The sequence below is a fragment of the Protopterus annectens genome, chromosome 11.part0, assembly GCF_019279795.1.
Source record: "Protopterus annectens isolate FY-2018-M chromosome 11.part0, PAN1.0, whole genome shotgun sequence".
In the NCBI taxonomy this organism is placed as follows: domain Eukaryota; kingdom Metazoa; phylum Chordata; order Ceratodontiformes; family Protopteridae; genus Protopterus; species Protopterus annectens.
The window spans coordinates 329,391,506-329,409,466 of NC_056745.1; the positions used below are offsets into that span (position 1 = coordinate 329,391,506).

The 17,961-nt window shown below is 39.8% G+C and overlaps 1 protein-coding gene across 1 annotated transcript in view; it reads right to left on the reverse strand.

The window, feature by feature from the left end:
* The window catches only part of WASHC4 (WASH complex subunit 4), a 1,952,913-nt gene that overhangs the window by 410,220 nt on the left and 1,524,732 nt on the right, over nt 1–17,961 (reverse strand). The window contains exon 30 of the mRNA XM_044087827.1: nt 13,379–13,487. Within this exon, the coding sequence (XP_043943762.1) occupies nt 13,379–13,487 (109 nt within the window). The remainder of the gene's footprint in view (nt 1–13,378; nt 13,488–17,961) is intronic.

A 17,961-nucleotide genomic window follows, 5' to 3' on the forward strand; every position in this document is an offset into this window, starting at 1 on the left:
AGCTCATCCCATTTGGTTACCTTTCCCTTCCTAATTATTTGCTCCCAGTACATTGGTTCCTTTGCCAGCTTATTCTAGTAAACTCCAGTTCCCTCTTGTCTATTCTCTGTACCCCTAATTGCAGTAAACCCTAATGACATAACTTCCTTTCTCCATTCCCGTGTTGGCTTAGTTCTTAGTCTACTTATTGCTACTTTATGAATATAATCTTCTGTATGACTGTTTTTCTCCTTAATGATCTGTGTCCAAAATACCATTCTTTCCTTATTTCTTGAATTACCACCCCTGCATCATCATCACCCCTTTCCACTTTGAGTTGTAGTTTTCCACGTGTGTTATGTATAACAGCCTTAACGGTGTTACTGTAAAATATCCCTCAGATCAGGTAATCCTAAACCTCCTTGCTCTGTTGGGAGCATCAGCTTGTCCCACGTGACTCTTGCCCTCTTCCCCTCCCACATATAATCCTTCAAATCTATCAATTGATATCCACAACTTTTCATCTGCTTGATAAAATATGCCTGACCTGTGTATAAAACTAAAGGGAATAAAATACATTTTAACTGCTTGTATCTTGTTACCCATATCCAGAGGCAAAATATTGCAGTGTCTGTTTCTATATTACCTTTTGCTTATTCTCTTCCCACATATCCTTAGCTGCCATAACCAAATCCTTTTTAATCCATACTAAACAACTCTATGGACTACTGACAGAAATATGATAGAAGATCCATGAAGCTGTGAGGGTATTTGCACTTTACTATGCACTAAAGTACCAAACCATCAAGTGAATAAACAGGCTGGTGCCACAAAGTCCAACAGGCTGCAAGACTAGGACTTCATGGACCCTCTCTTTGGATGAGAGTAACCAAAACTAAACAGTATTAAATTCCATCATGACAATGTCAATCCACTATTCAGGAAACAAAAAAATAAAAAACAGAAGACTTCTGCTTGGTTATGAATAAGTACTCAAAGGTCACTAGAAGCCGGTCATCCACACTGAACAATATTAGTGATTTGTTTCTATACAAGACCTCTATCTACCTCTACAGCAAGCACATTTAGAAATATTCTCAGTAAAGAGGAAATAACAAATGACAGCAATCTGAAGTGAAAGTGAGGCCCACTCAAAGCTATTCAAATGGACTCCCTGTGCAGACACCACTCATTAACTTGCCAAATCTATTCTTCATGTCAAATGACACCACATTATCCTGCAGCAGTAGTATTTTCAACCACTTATAAAGTCATTGTCTAGATTATGACATACAAGGTAGGCTCAATGAAATCATGGCGGTCTAAGAAGGGGCAACAACTTACTGTCCTCTTCTGTGACAAAAGGGTAGGAAAAAAATCCTTTGGCTCTCTAAATAACAGGCCATGTGGCTACTCTGAAAAGAAGTGTATGGACCCATTCCAGGAGTTCTCCTGAGATCACTTGGTACTTTAGGTGAGCTCATTCTGTGGGAATCTTTATTAGTTCTAAGACACTCTTACATTTAATTATGAACAGAAGGTTCTTGTCCATGGCAATGCTCTTCAAGACAGGAAAAACTCAGAACTCTGGCCTCCCACCAACAGCTGTATGGAGTAATCAGAATAAATGCAGTGACTCTTGTGGTGTCTGCCTCCTGGGAGACTTTTTTGACAGTGCTAGAAGGGAATGCATGATGCTTGGGTGTCTTCTTCATTTTATATTGGGGGGGGGGGCTCATTAACAGGATGGACAGACCTAGAAGTAAAGAAGAAAGCTAGCACGTGCCATAAACAAAATTTTCAGGTGTCAATGTTGGTATGTACCTTTACAGGTGTCTTCAACCAAATCTTAGGAAGCCTATCCATAGTAAACAACCATCTAAAACTGTTGGTCTCCCTGCTTCCTTACAAGAGGATTAGCTCATGCAATGCCATTAAATGCACAGGCATGCATAAGCTTTCTGTCTTAATCACATCAATACAGTAACAAATTATAGTAGGTAATGTGAAAGACTACTGAGAAAGTATTCATAAACATTTTTTTCTAGGGACTCCATAATCCCCTAATCATGTAGTTCTGTCAGTTCTTCCAGATCTCAATCCACAAGGAAAGACTGGAACTGCGACAGTTGATGTAAAGAACACTACTGCTACTTCTTGTCAGTGAAAAAATGGAAAGCTTTCAATGTCTCTTGAACCTATACCAAACTTAAGAGATCACATAACAATCTGTCCCAAGATGCTTTGTGACAACATTATTCCAGTACACTAGGGGGTCTGTAGAAGGAATTAGCCTTCTTAAGAGCAGCAGTGAAATGGGCGGACACGGTGGTGAAGCGGGTAATGTTGCCACCTCACAGCAAGAGGTTCTCCGGTTCGATCCTCGGCTGGGGTGCTTCTGTGCGGAGTCTGCATGTCCTCCCTGTGGTCGCGTGGGTTTCCTCCACATCACATCCCAAAGACATGCTGTAGGTGGCTTGGACACTCTAAATTGGCCCTAGGTGTGAGTGTGTGCATGTGTGTACCTTCTGTGGAAGGTTGGGCGCAGGGCTGGCAACTTGACACAGTAAAACTCCACTGCCAATCATGAGCGGACAGGTGATCCGCTGTGGCGACCCCTAACCGGGAAAAAGCCAAAAGAAGAAGAAGAGCAGCAGTGAAATCCAGATGTTACCAGGCAATTTAAATTACATCCTTAAAGACAAATTCCATAAGACAGATGTCCATATTTCCTCATCCTTGCTCACCAAACACTAATGCCACTAAATTAGGTATTAAACAATGCAAAAATGGATGAAACTGTAATTTATGCAAACAAGAAGTCTTCAACTCAGATGGAGGAAACACCAGCTTTACATCTTCCATGCATACTACCACAGGAAAATATCCATGGAACTGTAGACTTCTACTATGACTCAAAAAGATCAGAATTTGACTAGCGATTCTGGCTGAGAAAAGATGGCACAAGAAGCTGAGACTGCAGCAGCTCATACAGGCTCATCCAGCTCAGTGGAGAGGGTCCATGACTTTTTTAAGGGGAGCGACATGATGCACATGTTCATAAGTGGCTCACAGCACTGTAAACTGATGGCAGCACATGTGGAAGCATATGTAAGTCACAGTGTGTGAATGCTAGAGCTTGAAATGCATGAACCCAGAGTAGCTCACAGCACCACTCAAAACACTCCTGACTCTTGCACTAATGTGAACAAATGTGTAATAGGGCTATAACTCTTGTGAGAATAAGTTGGTCAACAGCCGGTCTGAGAAATGCTAGATTATCAGAGCGAAGGAAAAGTGTGCTCTGTCAAAAAGCTGCATCTCCCCCAACTTTAAATACAGTTTTAAATTCTGATGTGGATAACTTAAGTCCATCACTTTTAGTTAAACTTTCAGTTCTCATGAATAAGGATGTGTGTATATATGTGTGCGCCCAAAGGAATTTCAAGAAATTATTAACCCTCACGCATGACCAACACAGAAAAGCATTAAAATGCTTTTCTATCCATTATCCATGATAAACCAGTAAATTTCTTAACTAAAAGGTAGGACCATAAATTAAAACATTAGGACACAAACAAAGATGCCAGGTGTCCAAGAATTACAAAAACAGGTTGAATACCTTTACAGTAGATGAAAAACAGCTATGTATCTTCTACTCAGAAAGTTCCTTGGAGAAACCAATTTCTGTTCCATATCAACATTTCTGTATCACAAGAAATGCATCTTAATGCTAAAATGTTGTATTTTACTGCTGGCCAGGGTGAATCACATATACATATACTTGTAGTTCATAATACTGTATGCATTTACAGGCAGAACAAACAGTGCTGCATTGGTCCTAGTATGTAATCTGATGACCCCAGGAACATACTTGGGTACTGAAAATGGGAAATTTGCAATCAGACCCTCTAAATCTCTTTGCTAGCGCTCTTATGAAGCTGTCTTACAACATATACAATAAACCTGGAAGATGACTATTCTATTTCAAGTCATTCCAGATATTGCAGTTAGCACTCTCCTTAATCTTAGTTCGCGGACTGGCAGCCCCAAACTTCGCCAACCTAAAGGGGTTGAGCGTGCAATAAGTGAAAGTGGAGGTCAGGCAGGTCTGTGTAAGAAAATGAATAGCCTGCAACACTGAACTAAAAAAGTTCAAAATTCGAAACATCCAACCATGAGACACCTAACATACACACACACACAAAATAGCTTTTTTTTGCTCTCCCTGCATATTATACACACCAATTCCAAATTTGCACCACATTGGAGAAACAGAAAACTCTGAATCCTCAGAGATAATGGCAACCAACAACAAAAAAAAATTCAAAGTTCTGACTTTCATACCTTTGCAGTTTGATACTGTGGACTGTTGATCTTCTGTCATATACCCAAGGTCAGGCAACACAGCTAAGGCATGGGGGCAGAAAAGAGTGTTTATAAGAGACTTGAACAGGGTGTAATACTGGTATAAGCCTATGGTCTCCAAAGGTGAACTCCAGCAGCTGTGAAAAGAGGTTCCAAAAGATGTCAAATTGTTGACAGCACAGGGGCCTGCCTACAGGGCCTTGTTGCTGCAGACGCTATTCTCTTCAAACTATGCCAATAAGCCCTGATGGACTAGAGTGGGTCTAAAGAGAAGAGTCTTTGGTCCTGAGTTTCCACCTCACCATTGTCGAGCAACTAAAAAGTCCATTTCTCGGGTAAAAGACAAATGCAGTTATGCTCCAGGCAATTAAATGAGGGAGAAGCAGTGCAGACACTTCAGGATACTCCAAAAATGTCATTGACGCGGTGTACACAGATACTTACTGGCAATAGACAGAATGTATGAGCTTGACCATTCATTAATCAACATGTAAATGGCCAAATACATGATACTTTCAATGGATTTATCTTGAGGAAGGTGACTACTGTCTACCCTTCCTGTTCCTTCACCATCACTCAATGTTCTAGTACTGGTCTGGGATTTCACAAGGGACTCTCCTGTTGATCCTTGCAGTCAACATCTTGAAACTCTGCCACTCTAACAGAAGAGAGGCAGGCCACTACCTCTTCTTCAGTCTCACTTTAGATGGACAAAAACATTGCTACTTATGGCAGTGCTTGACATCATGCTCCTCAGCCTGGTAACACAGACAGTGCTGCTGTAGAGCCTGGTTCATCATTTGGTACCTAAAGTCAAACCTAGGCATCCTGTACATCTCCAGGTGAATACAAGGAATGATATCCTAACTGGGCAAGCAAAAGAAAAGAACTGGAGTAGTGCAAGGGCTAAACACGCTTTCATAGACTGTCAGGTAATGCTACATTATGCGCAAGCAGAAAGCATATGCATGACAGAATGAGGAGATGAGACAGCAAAAACCAAGCCAACGCTAGCAAAAAAGGAAATGCCAACAGTTATCTACTGTAAAAGGTCCACAAAGTCAAACTTATTAATCCACTATTACATACCAATCTCCAAAATCCAAGATACAAAAAACTAATAAATTAAAACAAAAACAACTGGCAACTTCACTGAAGACTGAATCCACAAAGTTTAATGAAGCGCTTTTCATCCAAATACTTCTTTGAACTTCATCAGATACTAACATTTACAAAAATCAAGTTAAAATAGTCCTGTTTAACCATGATTAAAATCAGCTGGTCTCTCCATCTTAAAATTTAAAGGAACAGTAGTTAAAATAGCATTGTGAACATAACATGCATTTTCCTGTTGTTTAAAGCTGCCTTATTTAACAAGCAAATGAAATACATTTATCGCATCAGCAAAATGGTGAAAATCATATACTAAGGAGTCTTCCTCATTTATCTAACTTTGCATTATAAACATTTTCAAGTAAAAAATTAAAAAGTAAAACATAATTTCTATAATGTTGTTACTACAGTATTTCATCTCATTAAGCTTTTCAGTTTTAAACAGCATGTGATAGAACATGTCGTTCAATCCTGGAAGGTTATAAGCACTGAGACGAATTTGCCAGAGCAATTCCAACTTTTCTAATACTAAGGTGAATGGACCCCCTCTTGGATTACTGTCCACTTGATCAAGTATCCAAATGTCGAAATTGTGATTCATTCTACGTCGGTAAAACTGAGCGTAGAATGAGAGACCACATATACGAACATATATATTGTATTAATAAACACAAACTGGACAATGCTTTAGCAAAGCATACAGAACAATATCCAGAACATGCATTTAAATTCTGGATACTTGATCAAGTGGACAGTAATCCAAGAGGGGGTCCCATTCACCTTAGTATTAGAAAAGTTGGAATTGCTCTGGCAAATTCGTCTCAATGTTTATAACTTTCCAGGACTGAACGACATGTGTTCTTATCACACGCTGTTTAAAACTGAAAAGCTTAATGAGATGAAATACTGTAGTAACAACATTATAGAAATTATGTTTTACTTGTTAATTTTTTACTTGAAAATGTTTATAATGCAAGTTTAGATAAATGAGGAGAGACTCTACATTTTTACACAATTTTCGTATATGATTTTCACCATTTTGCTGATGCGATAAATGTATTAATTTGCTTGTTAAATAAGGCAGTTTTAAAGAACAGGAAAATGCATATTATGCTCACAATGCTATTTTAACTACTGTTCCTTTAAATTTTAAGATGGACAGACCAGCTGATTTTAATCATGGTTAAACAGGACTATTTTAACTTGATTTTTGTAAATGTTAGTATGATGAAGTTCAACGAAGTATTTGGACGAAAAGCGCTTCATTAAACTTTGTGGATTCAGTCTTCAGTGAAGTTGCCAGTTGTTATTTTTTTAATTTCTTAGTTGTTTTGTATCTTGGATTTTGGAGTTTTTAAGCATTTGTTGAGGCAACATGGCAACCAATGCACTGGACTCATCCTTGGAATTGCTTATGGATTCTACAAAAGAAATTGAGGCCAAAATTGAGGCCATGAGTCAACTTACGGCGTAAGTACATGCCTTATCACAGCAAGCAGAATGCCTGTCACAAAAAGTGGATTCTATAAATGGCTCTATTAATGGCTTACTAACACAAGATGAGCAGCAGCAGCATCAGCAGAACCAAATGAGAGCTGTTACAAATGGTAACACCACTCAGCAGCAGCAAATGATTGATCAAGGTAACAAGGAACCAAATGTAAATGTAGTTACTACACAAGCATTGCTAAATAATGTGAAGCAGCATTCTACTTCATTTTCTGGTAATACAAGTCAGAACAGAGTTGTCAGCACTCAGGTTGGCAGCCAAATGCTACCAACAGCAGTTTACCGAGACAAAGGTCTACTGACAACCATGTCCCAGGGCTTATTGGGGTCCCTACTTTAAAAGATTGGCTTACAAGTCCAGTTGGCCTTTCTCACAATAATGAATTTAATTCGGATGGGAACTCGGCTAGGGATATGCTGAACATAACAGACTTACTAAACAGCTTAGAGCAGGACTTGCTTAAATACAAGAAACTCCACTTGGAAGTGGAATACTTTCAAGAGTGTATAAGAGCTAACATTGTACCGAAGGGTTTGAGAATGTATCAACTGGTCTGGTACCAGATCCTTTATTCCACCAGGAGCTAATAAAATTATTTAATAAACAAGGACTGGATCTACTAGATCTCATGTGTAAACATTATAGCATTATGGCTGACGAACTAATGGATATAGCATCTGTCCTGGATGTTCAAATAAAAACTCATGCCGATTTTGAACGGTATAAATATGAGTACTCTCGTATTTTCCAGTCAATTGATTTTCATTTGAACAAATCCAAAGCCACTAAGGTCAATAAAACATGAGCGTGATCGCCAGCAATACCAGAATGGTACAGCATATCCACGCCCATTAGTTGCACAAGTGTGGAAGGGGTGGGCTAGCACAAACGCCAATCAACCACATAGTGTAACAGGAAATCAGGAGTACATGCAGAGGGGCGGGCATTTACAAAATGCAATGGCGAACAACAGTTCTGAACACTCGGTTCAGCAGGATGTTACAGGACAGCAGTTGTGATGCTCCCAATAACCAGTATGAGGATCCGAGAAGAAGCGAGCGTATACAAAACCGGAATGGTCAACAGAATCTTACCAACAATCAACAGAATAATAATTGTCAGGGTTTTTCGAGGGGAGGTCAGCAAAACAAACGGAACCAGAGAAAAAAGCACAACAGATGGAAGTAATGGAGAATTTGAATAACAACACTGCAGAAATGCCAGCTATAATTTCGAATATGGAAGGTGACTTTTTTGTTTATAACTTCTCTACATTAGATATTTCTGTTGAGATGGCTAACACCTTAGCTAAAGGAATAACTTTCACACCAGCTAGGAGAATGGACATATCTAACAGCATTCTTGATTTGAAAATGTATGTTAGGAAAATAAATTTAAAATTGTTATTGGGTAATACAGTTGTACAATCACAAGCACAATATAGAATATCAAGTACATACAATCTCCCTTTGCACAATTTGTTACATACATTTGAAAAGATATGTGAACTGGACATGAGAACATACCAAAAGGAAAACAGATTCAGGGGTTATGAGTATAATTTAACTAAAGATGAACAAGCATAGTTCAACTTGATAAGATCAGCTAAGGTACGCTTCATGAAGCCCGACAAAGGTGGAGGGCCTTGTATTTATGGATTTGGATGACTATGAAACTAAAATAGAATCAATGTTAGCTTCTAGTTCATATCAGAAATCATCCCTTAACGAATACAACACAGCTAATGAACGTATCAAAATCTAGATTAATGATTTATTCATAGAGGGAAAGATAGAAATAGACATGTACAACTACATGATAGTGTTAACACCAGTGGCATCCACAATGTTTGGGGTCCCCAAAATCCATAAATGTTTATTTGACCCTCCACTTAGACCTATAGTTGATGGCAGGAATTCTGCCACATATGCATTTGCTAAAGTGACAGACAATACACTTAAAAAAAATATGTAACAACAGAAGTAGTAATATGCAAAGATTCATTGTCATTCCTGCAAATAAATTAATGAAATGAAGTATGACGAACAGTACAACTTCCTTACAGTAGACGTAAAGGACTTATATACATCAATACCACAAGCATTGGGCATATAGTGGGTTAGTCAATTACTAAGGCAGAAAGGGGCTCCCTAGAATGACATCAGTCTAGTGAAAGAACTTCTAGACATAGTTCTATCCGACAATTACATTTATTTTAAAGGAAACTGTTACCTGCAAAAAAGCGGAGTAGCCATGGGTTCCCCCCCTGTGGCCCTAGCTTCGCGAATTTGGTTATGAGTTACTGGGAACATCAGTTTGTACTCAATAAGGAAGGAATAGCCTCAAAAATAATTTTACACGCTATTTGAATGACATCTTTTTACTAATAAAAGGGAACATGAAGAGGCAAAAAATCTCATTGATTATTTTAATGAGACTACAGACTTCTTAGTGTTTACATACAATTTTGTCCCAAATGAAATAGCACTCTTAGATGTCCAACTTACCAAAAATTATGTTGAAAAGAGATACCAAGCAAAAATTTATAGGAAACCATCGTATTCAAACACATTCTTGCACTATACAAGTGCACACCCTTACCACCAAAAAAGATCGGTGGTAAAGGGCCAATTAGTAAGGGCTGCCAGAATGGTGTCTACAGATGAGGACTTCCATAGTGATTGCCAGTTCTTGAAATTATTCACAAAAAGAGCATACCAGAGTACTTTGACTGACAAACTAATAGAAGAAGTTGTGGAGAAAAGAATTAATGGTGTGTACATACTCATTCTGAGTATCAAAACCCTACTGGGTTGCATGACCATTCTATGAATGATAGGTTAATATGGAAAATCAGGTTCAGGACACAATCACTGGGACAGTACAAACCAAATTGATTTCACAATGAGCGAATATTACAACTTTTAACCTTGATTATCGTCACATAAAAAACATACTGATAAAAAATTGGAATATTCTGTTAGAGGACAAACTAATAGTGGACAAATTGGGCACAGAACCAAGATTCATTACTAGGAAGGGTAGAACACTCAAGAATATATTTGAAGGTAAGTGCAGGATCCAATCATATGCAATAGGGATGAAACAATGTGATAGTTGGCCCTATTGCAAATACATTAATGTAGGTGCATCACTGCACATAAACAACACACATTTAAGTAACAGAGGAAAAGTTAATTGCAACTCCAAAATGAACGTATATGTGGCTAAATGTCAAAATTGTGATTCATTCTACGTTGGTAAAACTGAGCGTAGAATGAGAGACCGCATATACGAACATATATATTGTATTAATAAACACAAACTGGACAATGCTTTAGCAAAGCATACAGAACAATATCCAGAGCATGCATTTAAATTCTGGATACTTGATCAAGTGGACAGTAATCCAAGAGGGGGTCCATTCACCTTAGTATTAGAAAATATGGAATTGCTCTGGCAAATTCGTCTCAATGCTTATAACTTTCCAGGACTGAACAACATGTGTTCTATCACATGCTGTTTAAAACTAAAATCTTAATGAGATGAAATACTGTAATAACAACATTATAGAAATTAAGTTTTACTTATTTTTTTTCACTTGAAAATATTTATAATGCAAAGTTAGATAAATGAGGAGACTTTACATTTTTACACAATTTTTGTATATGATTTTTCACCATATTGCTGCTGCGATAAATTTATTCATTCATTCATTGGCAGTTTTTAAAGAACAGGAAAATGCATATGTTCACAATGCTATTTTAACTACTGTTCCTTTAAATTTTAAGATGGAGAGACCAGCTGATTTTAATCATGGTTATACAGGACTATTTTAACTTGATTTTTGTAAATGTTAGTATCTGATGAAGTTCAATGAAGTATTTGGACGAAAAGTGCTTCATTAAACTTTGTCGATTCAGTTTTCAGTGAAGTTGCCAGTTGTTTTTGTTTTAATTTCTTATTACATACCAATCTGCTAGATGAGGTGTTCCCCCTGTTTTCATTTTTATTTTTTTTTTTAGCCATTTCTTCTGCAAAGCATCTGACTATCAACAGAATCCAGTGCTTCTCAACTGTTGGGTCTTCTACCCCCACATGCTCCCCCAGGCTAAATCCAACTTGGGTTGGTGCCAACAAGTGTCTCAAGTCCACATCATATTACTATCATAAGTGGGGTTTATTTACCTACTGGCTTTCCTCCTCCCAGTACTTGCAAGAGAACATTCCATGTGTGAAATATGCTATGGCAGACTGTGCTAAATCACTTCTCACTTCCATGAGGAAGCTGATGTTGGGCATGCTGCCCTTCCTACTGTCCTGGAAGCACTCACCAGTTGACTCCCAAGCCTGTGCCAGGGAGCTCCAGATACTTTAAATGCCCATACACATGACCCACTCCACCCCAGGACAAGCTTGCATGTAGTCTCTTGCAAGTGCCTCAGAAAGCCAATCAATTAATCGAACCCAGGCTGTAGTTAGGGCTTTATGCCACTACATCACAGTACTGGCTTGTGTTTTACTTTTAACAGGCATACATAATAACATAACAGTGGCTCATTGTGATGCCCCACCACTGACCCAGTAATCAAGGAGCCTCAATCCTCATCACGGGTACCAGTGGAGGACGTACATTGGAAGGATGACAGGTACACACACAGTATTTCCAGATGCAGCTTTCTGCATCAAGTGCAATTTCCTTTAAGAGCACACACAGACCACAGTCAGTCTGGGGCTGGTTTCTTGGGTCTATATTAGAAGAACGAATGCTTTAAATAGTGAACGCTCTTCTACTGAACTGAAAAACCCAAAACTTCAAAATGTCGAAGGCTTGGATCAGCGTACCAACTCCAAGATCGCACCACAGTGGAGAAAACAGCAAAGTCCCAAGAACAGCCCAGCAATTTATTTCCCCTGGGAAAAAAATCTATGTTCCGTGCCTTCAACATTTTGCAGTTTCGAGTTTGCTCTTCTAATAGGAACCCGGTTTCTCCCTCTTTCTCCAGATCCCCAGTAAGACTCCCAACTGGCACAGCTATAGAGTTGAGATTTCAGCTGAGTGGCCACGCCAAGACCTCCAGCACCCTCTCTATCCAATCAGTGCTTTGTGTCCCTGCCTAAGTAGCTGACAAACACACACTCTTAGAGGTTTGATTTACACATTCACATACACCTGGGAAAAGCTGGCACAGGTTTACTAGCTATGCCACTTTTGTCCAGACTATAAGGTAGTTATCACTGCCACCAGCCATCTCTTTATCAGCTACTTTAAGGCCCTTAACAAAGGGTGTCCAATCTTACTGTGTAATGTTACTATCAATACAAATGGTAGTTTGACCAAGAGCAAGGCTATTATGAGTGGCTTACACAGTGTCACCAAATAAATATGCAAGTACTCTCACAGCTTAAATATATCTAGACAGGCCAGCCACAATGACAGGTTTAAATATATTTAATAATAAATATAAAAAGAACAAGAAAACACTCAGTATATATTTACAGTGACAGCAGAGTTCAAAATCACAGGAAATATTTAAAGCAATACTGCAGGACAGTCGGAAATAAATAAAGAAAAATATTTAAGCTACGGTTTGTTATATTCCTATCTACATCTAATAGAATTACTATAACCTAGTACACTTAATTAAAGCAGCAAGGCAGATGTGGTGAACAGATCACCTAAGCTTGATGTTGTCAAGTCAATGACAGACTACAGAATGCAGTCTCTCTCTCAGACACTTCTTAAATTAATATCTCAAATATTACTGCTGGGACAGCTTGCAAAATGACATTGTTTCTTGTTGTTGGACTCTATCCCATGTAAAACCACCACTGCTGAAAGCTAGCAGTATTTAGCATCCACCTGAAAATAAATACACAAGGACTTTTCTCTCAGATCTTTGCAGATCCTGCAAGTCATAAAACAATAAAACACTTCCAAGACAATACAGAAAACTTCTCAGCACAAACGTTGTCTCTGTTGCTGCACTGAAACTGAACGATAACATCTTTTTATTGCATGGCCATAAAGTAATTTAATTTAATTTCAGCTATTTTTCTGAAATTAACCTCTTGTGTCCCAATTTCCATTGTTAAAATACATACATTTAAACAGTTACAATAGTGTATGTACATTTCTCTTCTTTTCCAGTAGGGTACACTGTGGTTAAATTTTTTAAGCTCAGTACTTTACAAACCCTTTTCAACACACGTCTATACAAACCATCTTATATGACATACAGCTCTAATACCTTTGTAACACAAACATCTTATATGAATCATGTTGATATTCACAAATAACATATAACTATTTACAAAATTCCAGACAGCTGGGCTGGCAGTATCCCCCCTCTGTCACAATCGTCATTAATGATGTGTTTTTATTTCATATGAAAAACTGTTACATACCTATTTGGCTGATGAGCTGTCTGAACTGGTCGAGGTAGCTGAGCCCTTCAGGTGTTATGCCTAGCTTTCTGATGCCCCGGTTGAATTTTTCAGCTCTGTCAAAAGGATACTACAAAGACAATTATGATTACTGTTGTATTTCTTCTTAACCACATTGAATTCTCAAAAAATCCACTAGCAAAGTTACAAAACAAATACTGTCAGAACTGTGTCAGCACGATTCAATCAGAACGATTGACAGAAAATATGCATGTTTACAAGTAAATTCCATTATGAGGCACAATTCTCTCATCTAAACAGAAAAGCAGTCCGATAAGACTTTCTTTTGCTGCTTTTAGTCTCAACAGCTGACCACCAGCTGCTCCCATTTCCTCTTCTCCAACAAGTCTACTGGATAGCCTGTCTCAATCAGCCCGCTGTGCCAGTCCCATGAACTAGCACCCCCTCCCAACTCTTCAAGTGCAGAGAAAAAAAAAAACATCCATTTCTTCTACTAGTATACAAACTAGGTGGCCAGATGCACAACACCCCCACCCCCATTCCTCCTGCTCCAGCCATTCAGGCCTCATTTCTGTGCCTTGCCACTGACACCCCTTCCTCACACTTGGTTAAAATAATTTCTTCTTTTAACATGTAACAAACTGTTGCTACAGTTTACACCTTGACTGAATCGAGTGCTACAGCACTCCGGTTTTAGTTACAAGCAAAAAATATCTATATCTATATATCTATATCTATATCTATATATATATATATATATATATATATATATAGATCTACACATATATACATATATATATATATATATATATATATATATAAAACATTTATTTATTTAACATTTGTTAACTGGGAAAGTCCGACTTGGAACGCAGCCAATTTTCAGCAGAGGCCCGGGGAGAAATGCTCCAGACACGTCTTTGTAATGTGGGAGGAAACCGGAGTACCCAGAGGAAACCAACACGAATGCAGGGAGGACAAGCAGACTCCACACAGAAGGCACCCCAACCAAGAATCGAACTGGAGAACATTTTGCTGTGAGGCGACAATGCTACTGCTGCACCACTGCGCAGTCCAATATATATATTCACTTCTAAATGTAGCAAACGGTTTACTATTGAAATGTCGAACGGCACTACATCGACTGTACTATAGTCGAACACTGAAGTTCGAAAATAGTAATGTCGATGTCAAAAAATCAATTTAGGAATGGTTTTAATATGGGTTGAGGTAGGTGTTCAGTATTATTCAGAACTACAAACATCTCCCCTACCTCGACCCATGTTAAAACACAGTCCTAGATTGTTTTTTTGTCATCGACATTATTATTTTCGAACATCTGTGTTTGACTATAGTACAGTCGATGTAGTGCCATTCGACATTCAATAGTAAACCGTAGCAAACTGCTTGTTTCAATTTAGACAAAATATGGAGTGCAAAAGCACTCAGCTTTGACAGCAAATGCAATAATGGATTTTAAAAGCCGGTACTGTACTAAAAAGCGATTGGGATTATGTATGGATGATCATTCACAATACTTAGCACATACAGCAGTTGCCCCTCTTGCCCTGCCCTAGATATGCCACTGCCCTGACCAGTGTACGTGGCTGGTGAAGAGATTGACGACCATAGGGCAACATCTAAATATTGTAGAGGCTTGCTTTTTCTAATCCCTGTGCATACCCAATAACACACTGAGGGTAGGTTGAGCAGTTATCGTCACTGCTGAACCAACCCTCACTTTAAGGGGCTGACATCAGAATCAAAAATTACAGTTGTGTATACTTGCAATAAATGTAGATGTTTGAGTGTACTCACTGTTGCAGTCCTAACTTGTGGGATTTCCTGCTGTGGAAGCTCTTGGCTGGCCCGACTACCAGAGTAAAAATTGCATTCCTCCAAAGGCTATTGGATGCCTACCCTAACATAAGTACGCTTGGGTACAAAGGGAGCCAGCTGACGCCATGTTATCAGCTTTTTCTTGTCCCTTAAAAGGTAGGGGCCCCCAAGATGAACAATAAGCAAGGGTCACAGATAGAAAAAGGGGGCTGCAAGGTAAACACCCAGGGGGGTCCTATTTTTAGTGAAGAGAACAGAAGCAGACTACTACTGTAGACAAAAGGGGGAAGGATGGAGGGAAAGAAGACTGCAACAGTGAATACACTCGAACATCTACATTTATGGTAAGTGTACAGAACTGTACAATGTTCTTCATGTTTCACTATTGCAGTCCTGACTTCTGGGATGATTCCTAAAGTTGAGATGAGGGTGGAATGTAGATTATGGAGAAGAGAGGATGCCCTGCAAGATGGCAGTGGCAAATCCTGCTTTAGACTTGGAGAAGGCTGATAAGTGGTAGTGTCTGGTAAAGGTATTCACAGATGACCAGGTAGCAGCTTCCAAAATGTCTTTGGCAGGTACTCTTTCAGGAAGGCAGCAGAGGTAGCTTTGGCCCAAGCAGAGTGAGTCCTTACAGTTTCAGGAGAGTTTTTACCATGATGGCTGTAACAAAAGGAAACACAGTGAGAGATCCACTTGCAGAAGGCCTGTTTGGAGACTGGTTTCCCTCCAGAGCCAATGGCAAAGGACACAAAGAGTTGATCTGATTTTCTGAAACATTAAGTTCTGTCAAGATAGTGAAGCTATCTGTGCACATCCAAGGAGTGAAGGATCTCCCCGCCCCCGCTCTGAGGCTTGGGGAAGAAGGTGGGCAAGCATATGGCTTGATTCAAGGATGTGCCCATGACCTCCTTGGGCATAAAGGATGGATTAGTCCTGAGTGCTACTCTATCTGGGTGGAATATGAGAAATGGTTCCACTGCCATGACAGCTTGCAGTTCAGAGACCCTCCCAGCCAAGGTGATAGTCAGTAAAACGGCAGTCTTCCAGGTTAAAAATTTTAAATCAGCAGCTGATTCAAAGTAGGGTACATTCAATTTTTCTAGAACAAAACTGAGGTCCCACGGAGGTGTGGGTTGTCTCTTGGGAGGTCCAATGTGAACCACTCCCGTGAGGCATTGTTTCATCAGGGGGTGGGAAAAAAGAGGAGGAAGACTAGGAATGCAGGCTGAAATGGCAAAGGTGTGAATTTTGATGGAAGAAAAGAATAGGCCTCTGTCCACCAGGGTAGCCAGGTAATCTAAAATGTCAGAGATATTGGCTGAGTTAGGATTGACGCCTTGCTGGTGACACCAAATGGAGAATCCTTTCCGCTTGGCTGAGTATGATTTCCTAATACTAAGCCTTCTAACCTCTGAGAATGTTTTGAACTTGTCTGCTTAGGGTATACTCAGAGTAGTATTTTGGGGAATGATCCAGGCTGAGAGTTTGAGAGTCTGTAGGTTGGGATGCACAAACCTCCCGTTGTCCTGAGTCAGAAGGTCCACACTCTGAGGTAAGTGCCACAGATTTTAGTTTTTAAGCTCAGCAGAGAATACCTATGCTGCCTGGGCCAGTCTGGACTATCAGGGTGACCCCTGCCCCTTCTTCCCTGATTTTTAAAAGGAACCTTGTAAGAAGAGGCAGGGGAGGAAACACAAAGGAACAGGTGTCTCCAAAGGAAGGAGAGAGCATTTGTCCTCCAGGCTGTTGGTAGTTTGCACCTGGAACACAATCTTATCAGTTGAGCATTTTTTTTTGGTGGCAAAGAGGTCTATCTGTGGGGATTCCCATTACTGGACTATGCTGAGAAATGTTTTCTGATGCAGATGCCACTAGTGGGGATCTATCAAGTTCCTGCTGAGATGATCTGCTAGAGTGTTTTGAGTCCCTGGGAGGTACTGTGTCATGAGGTGCAACCCCCAGAGAGTGAGCTGTCTCCTAGACCTGCATCGTTAGTCGACAGAGGGTAAGAGTGGGTTTCTCCTTATTTATGTACCACATGACTGTGGGTATTGTCTGTTTTGACAAGCAGGACCCTTGGTCTCCACTGATGTCTGAAAGCCACTAACCCCTTTTGCACTGCCATCAGTTCTTTCCAATTTATGTGCTTGTGTCTGAACTGCTCTTCCCATCTGCCCTGGGATTGAAGGCATTGGAAATGAGCCCCTCAGGCTGTCTCTGAAGCATCTGTGGTTAAAGTTTGGCCCTGAGGGATGACCCTGAAGGGGAGACCCAGGTTCTGGGCACATGCCTATGTCCACCATGCAAATTCCTCCTTGAGGCAAGGATCAGCTGAATTTCTGTTTCCAGGGACTGAGTGCTGCCACTGCAGATTCTTGAGGTTTCACTGGAGCTTCCTCATGTGTAACCTGCCCAGATGGATCATGAGGATACAAGATGCCATGTAGCCTAATGCTCTGAGAAATTCCCTGGCTAAAAGACACGGTCTCTGAGCAATGTTTTGGAAGTTGCGAAACAAGGAGGAGGCTTTTTCTGGAGGGAGGAAGTCCTTTTGAAGGGAGGAATCCAGAAGAGCCCCCAGGAAAACTATCCTGATGGATGGCTCTGTGTTGGCTTTGTGAAGATTTATGGTGAACTCCAAGGAGGTGAGGAGGTTCTGAGTGAAGGCCAGATCCTTGAGGAGCTTTGACTGACTTGTGGCTTGAAGGAGGCAATCATCTACATAGGTGTAAAACTGGATC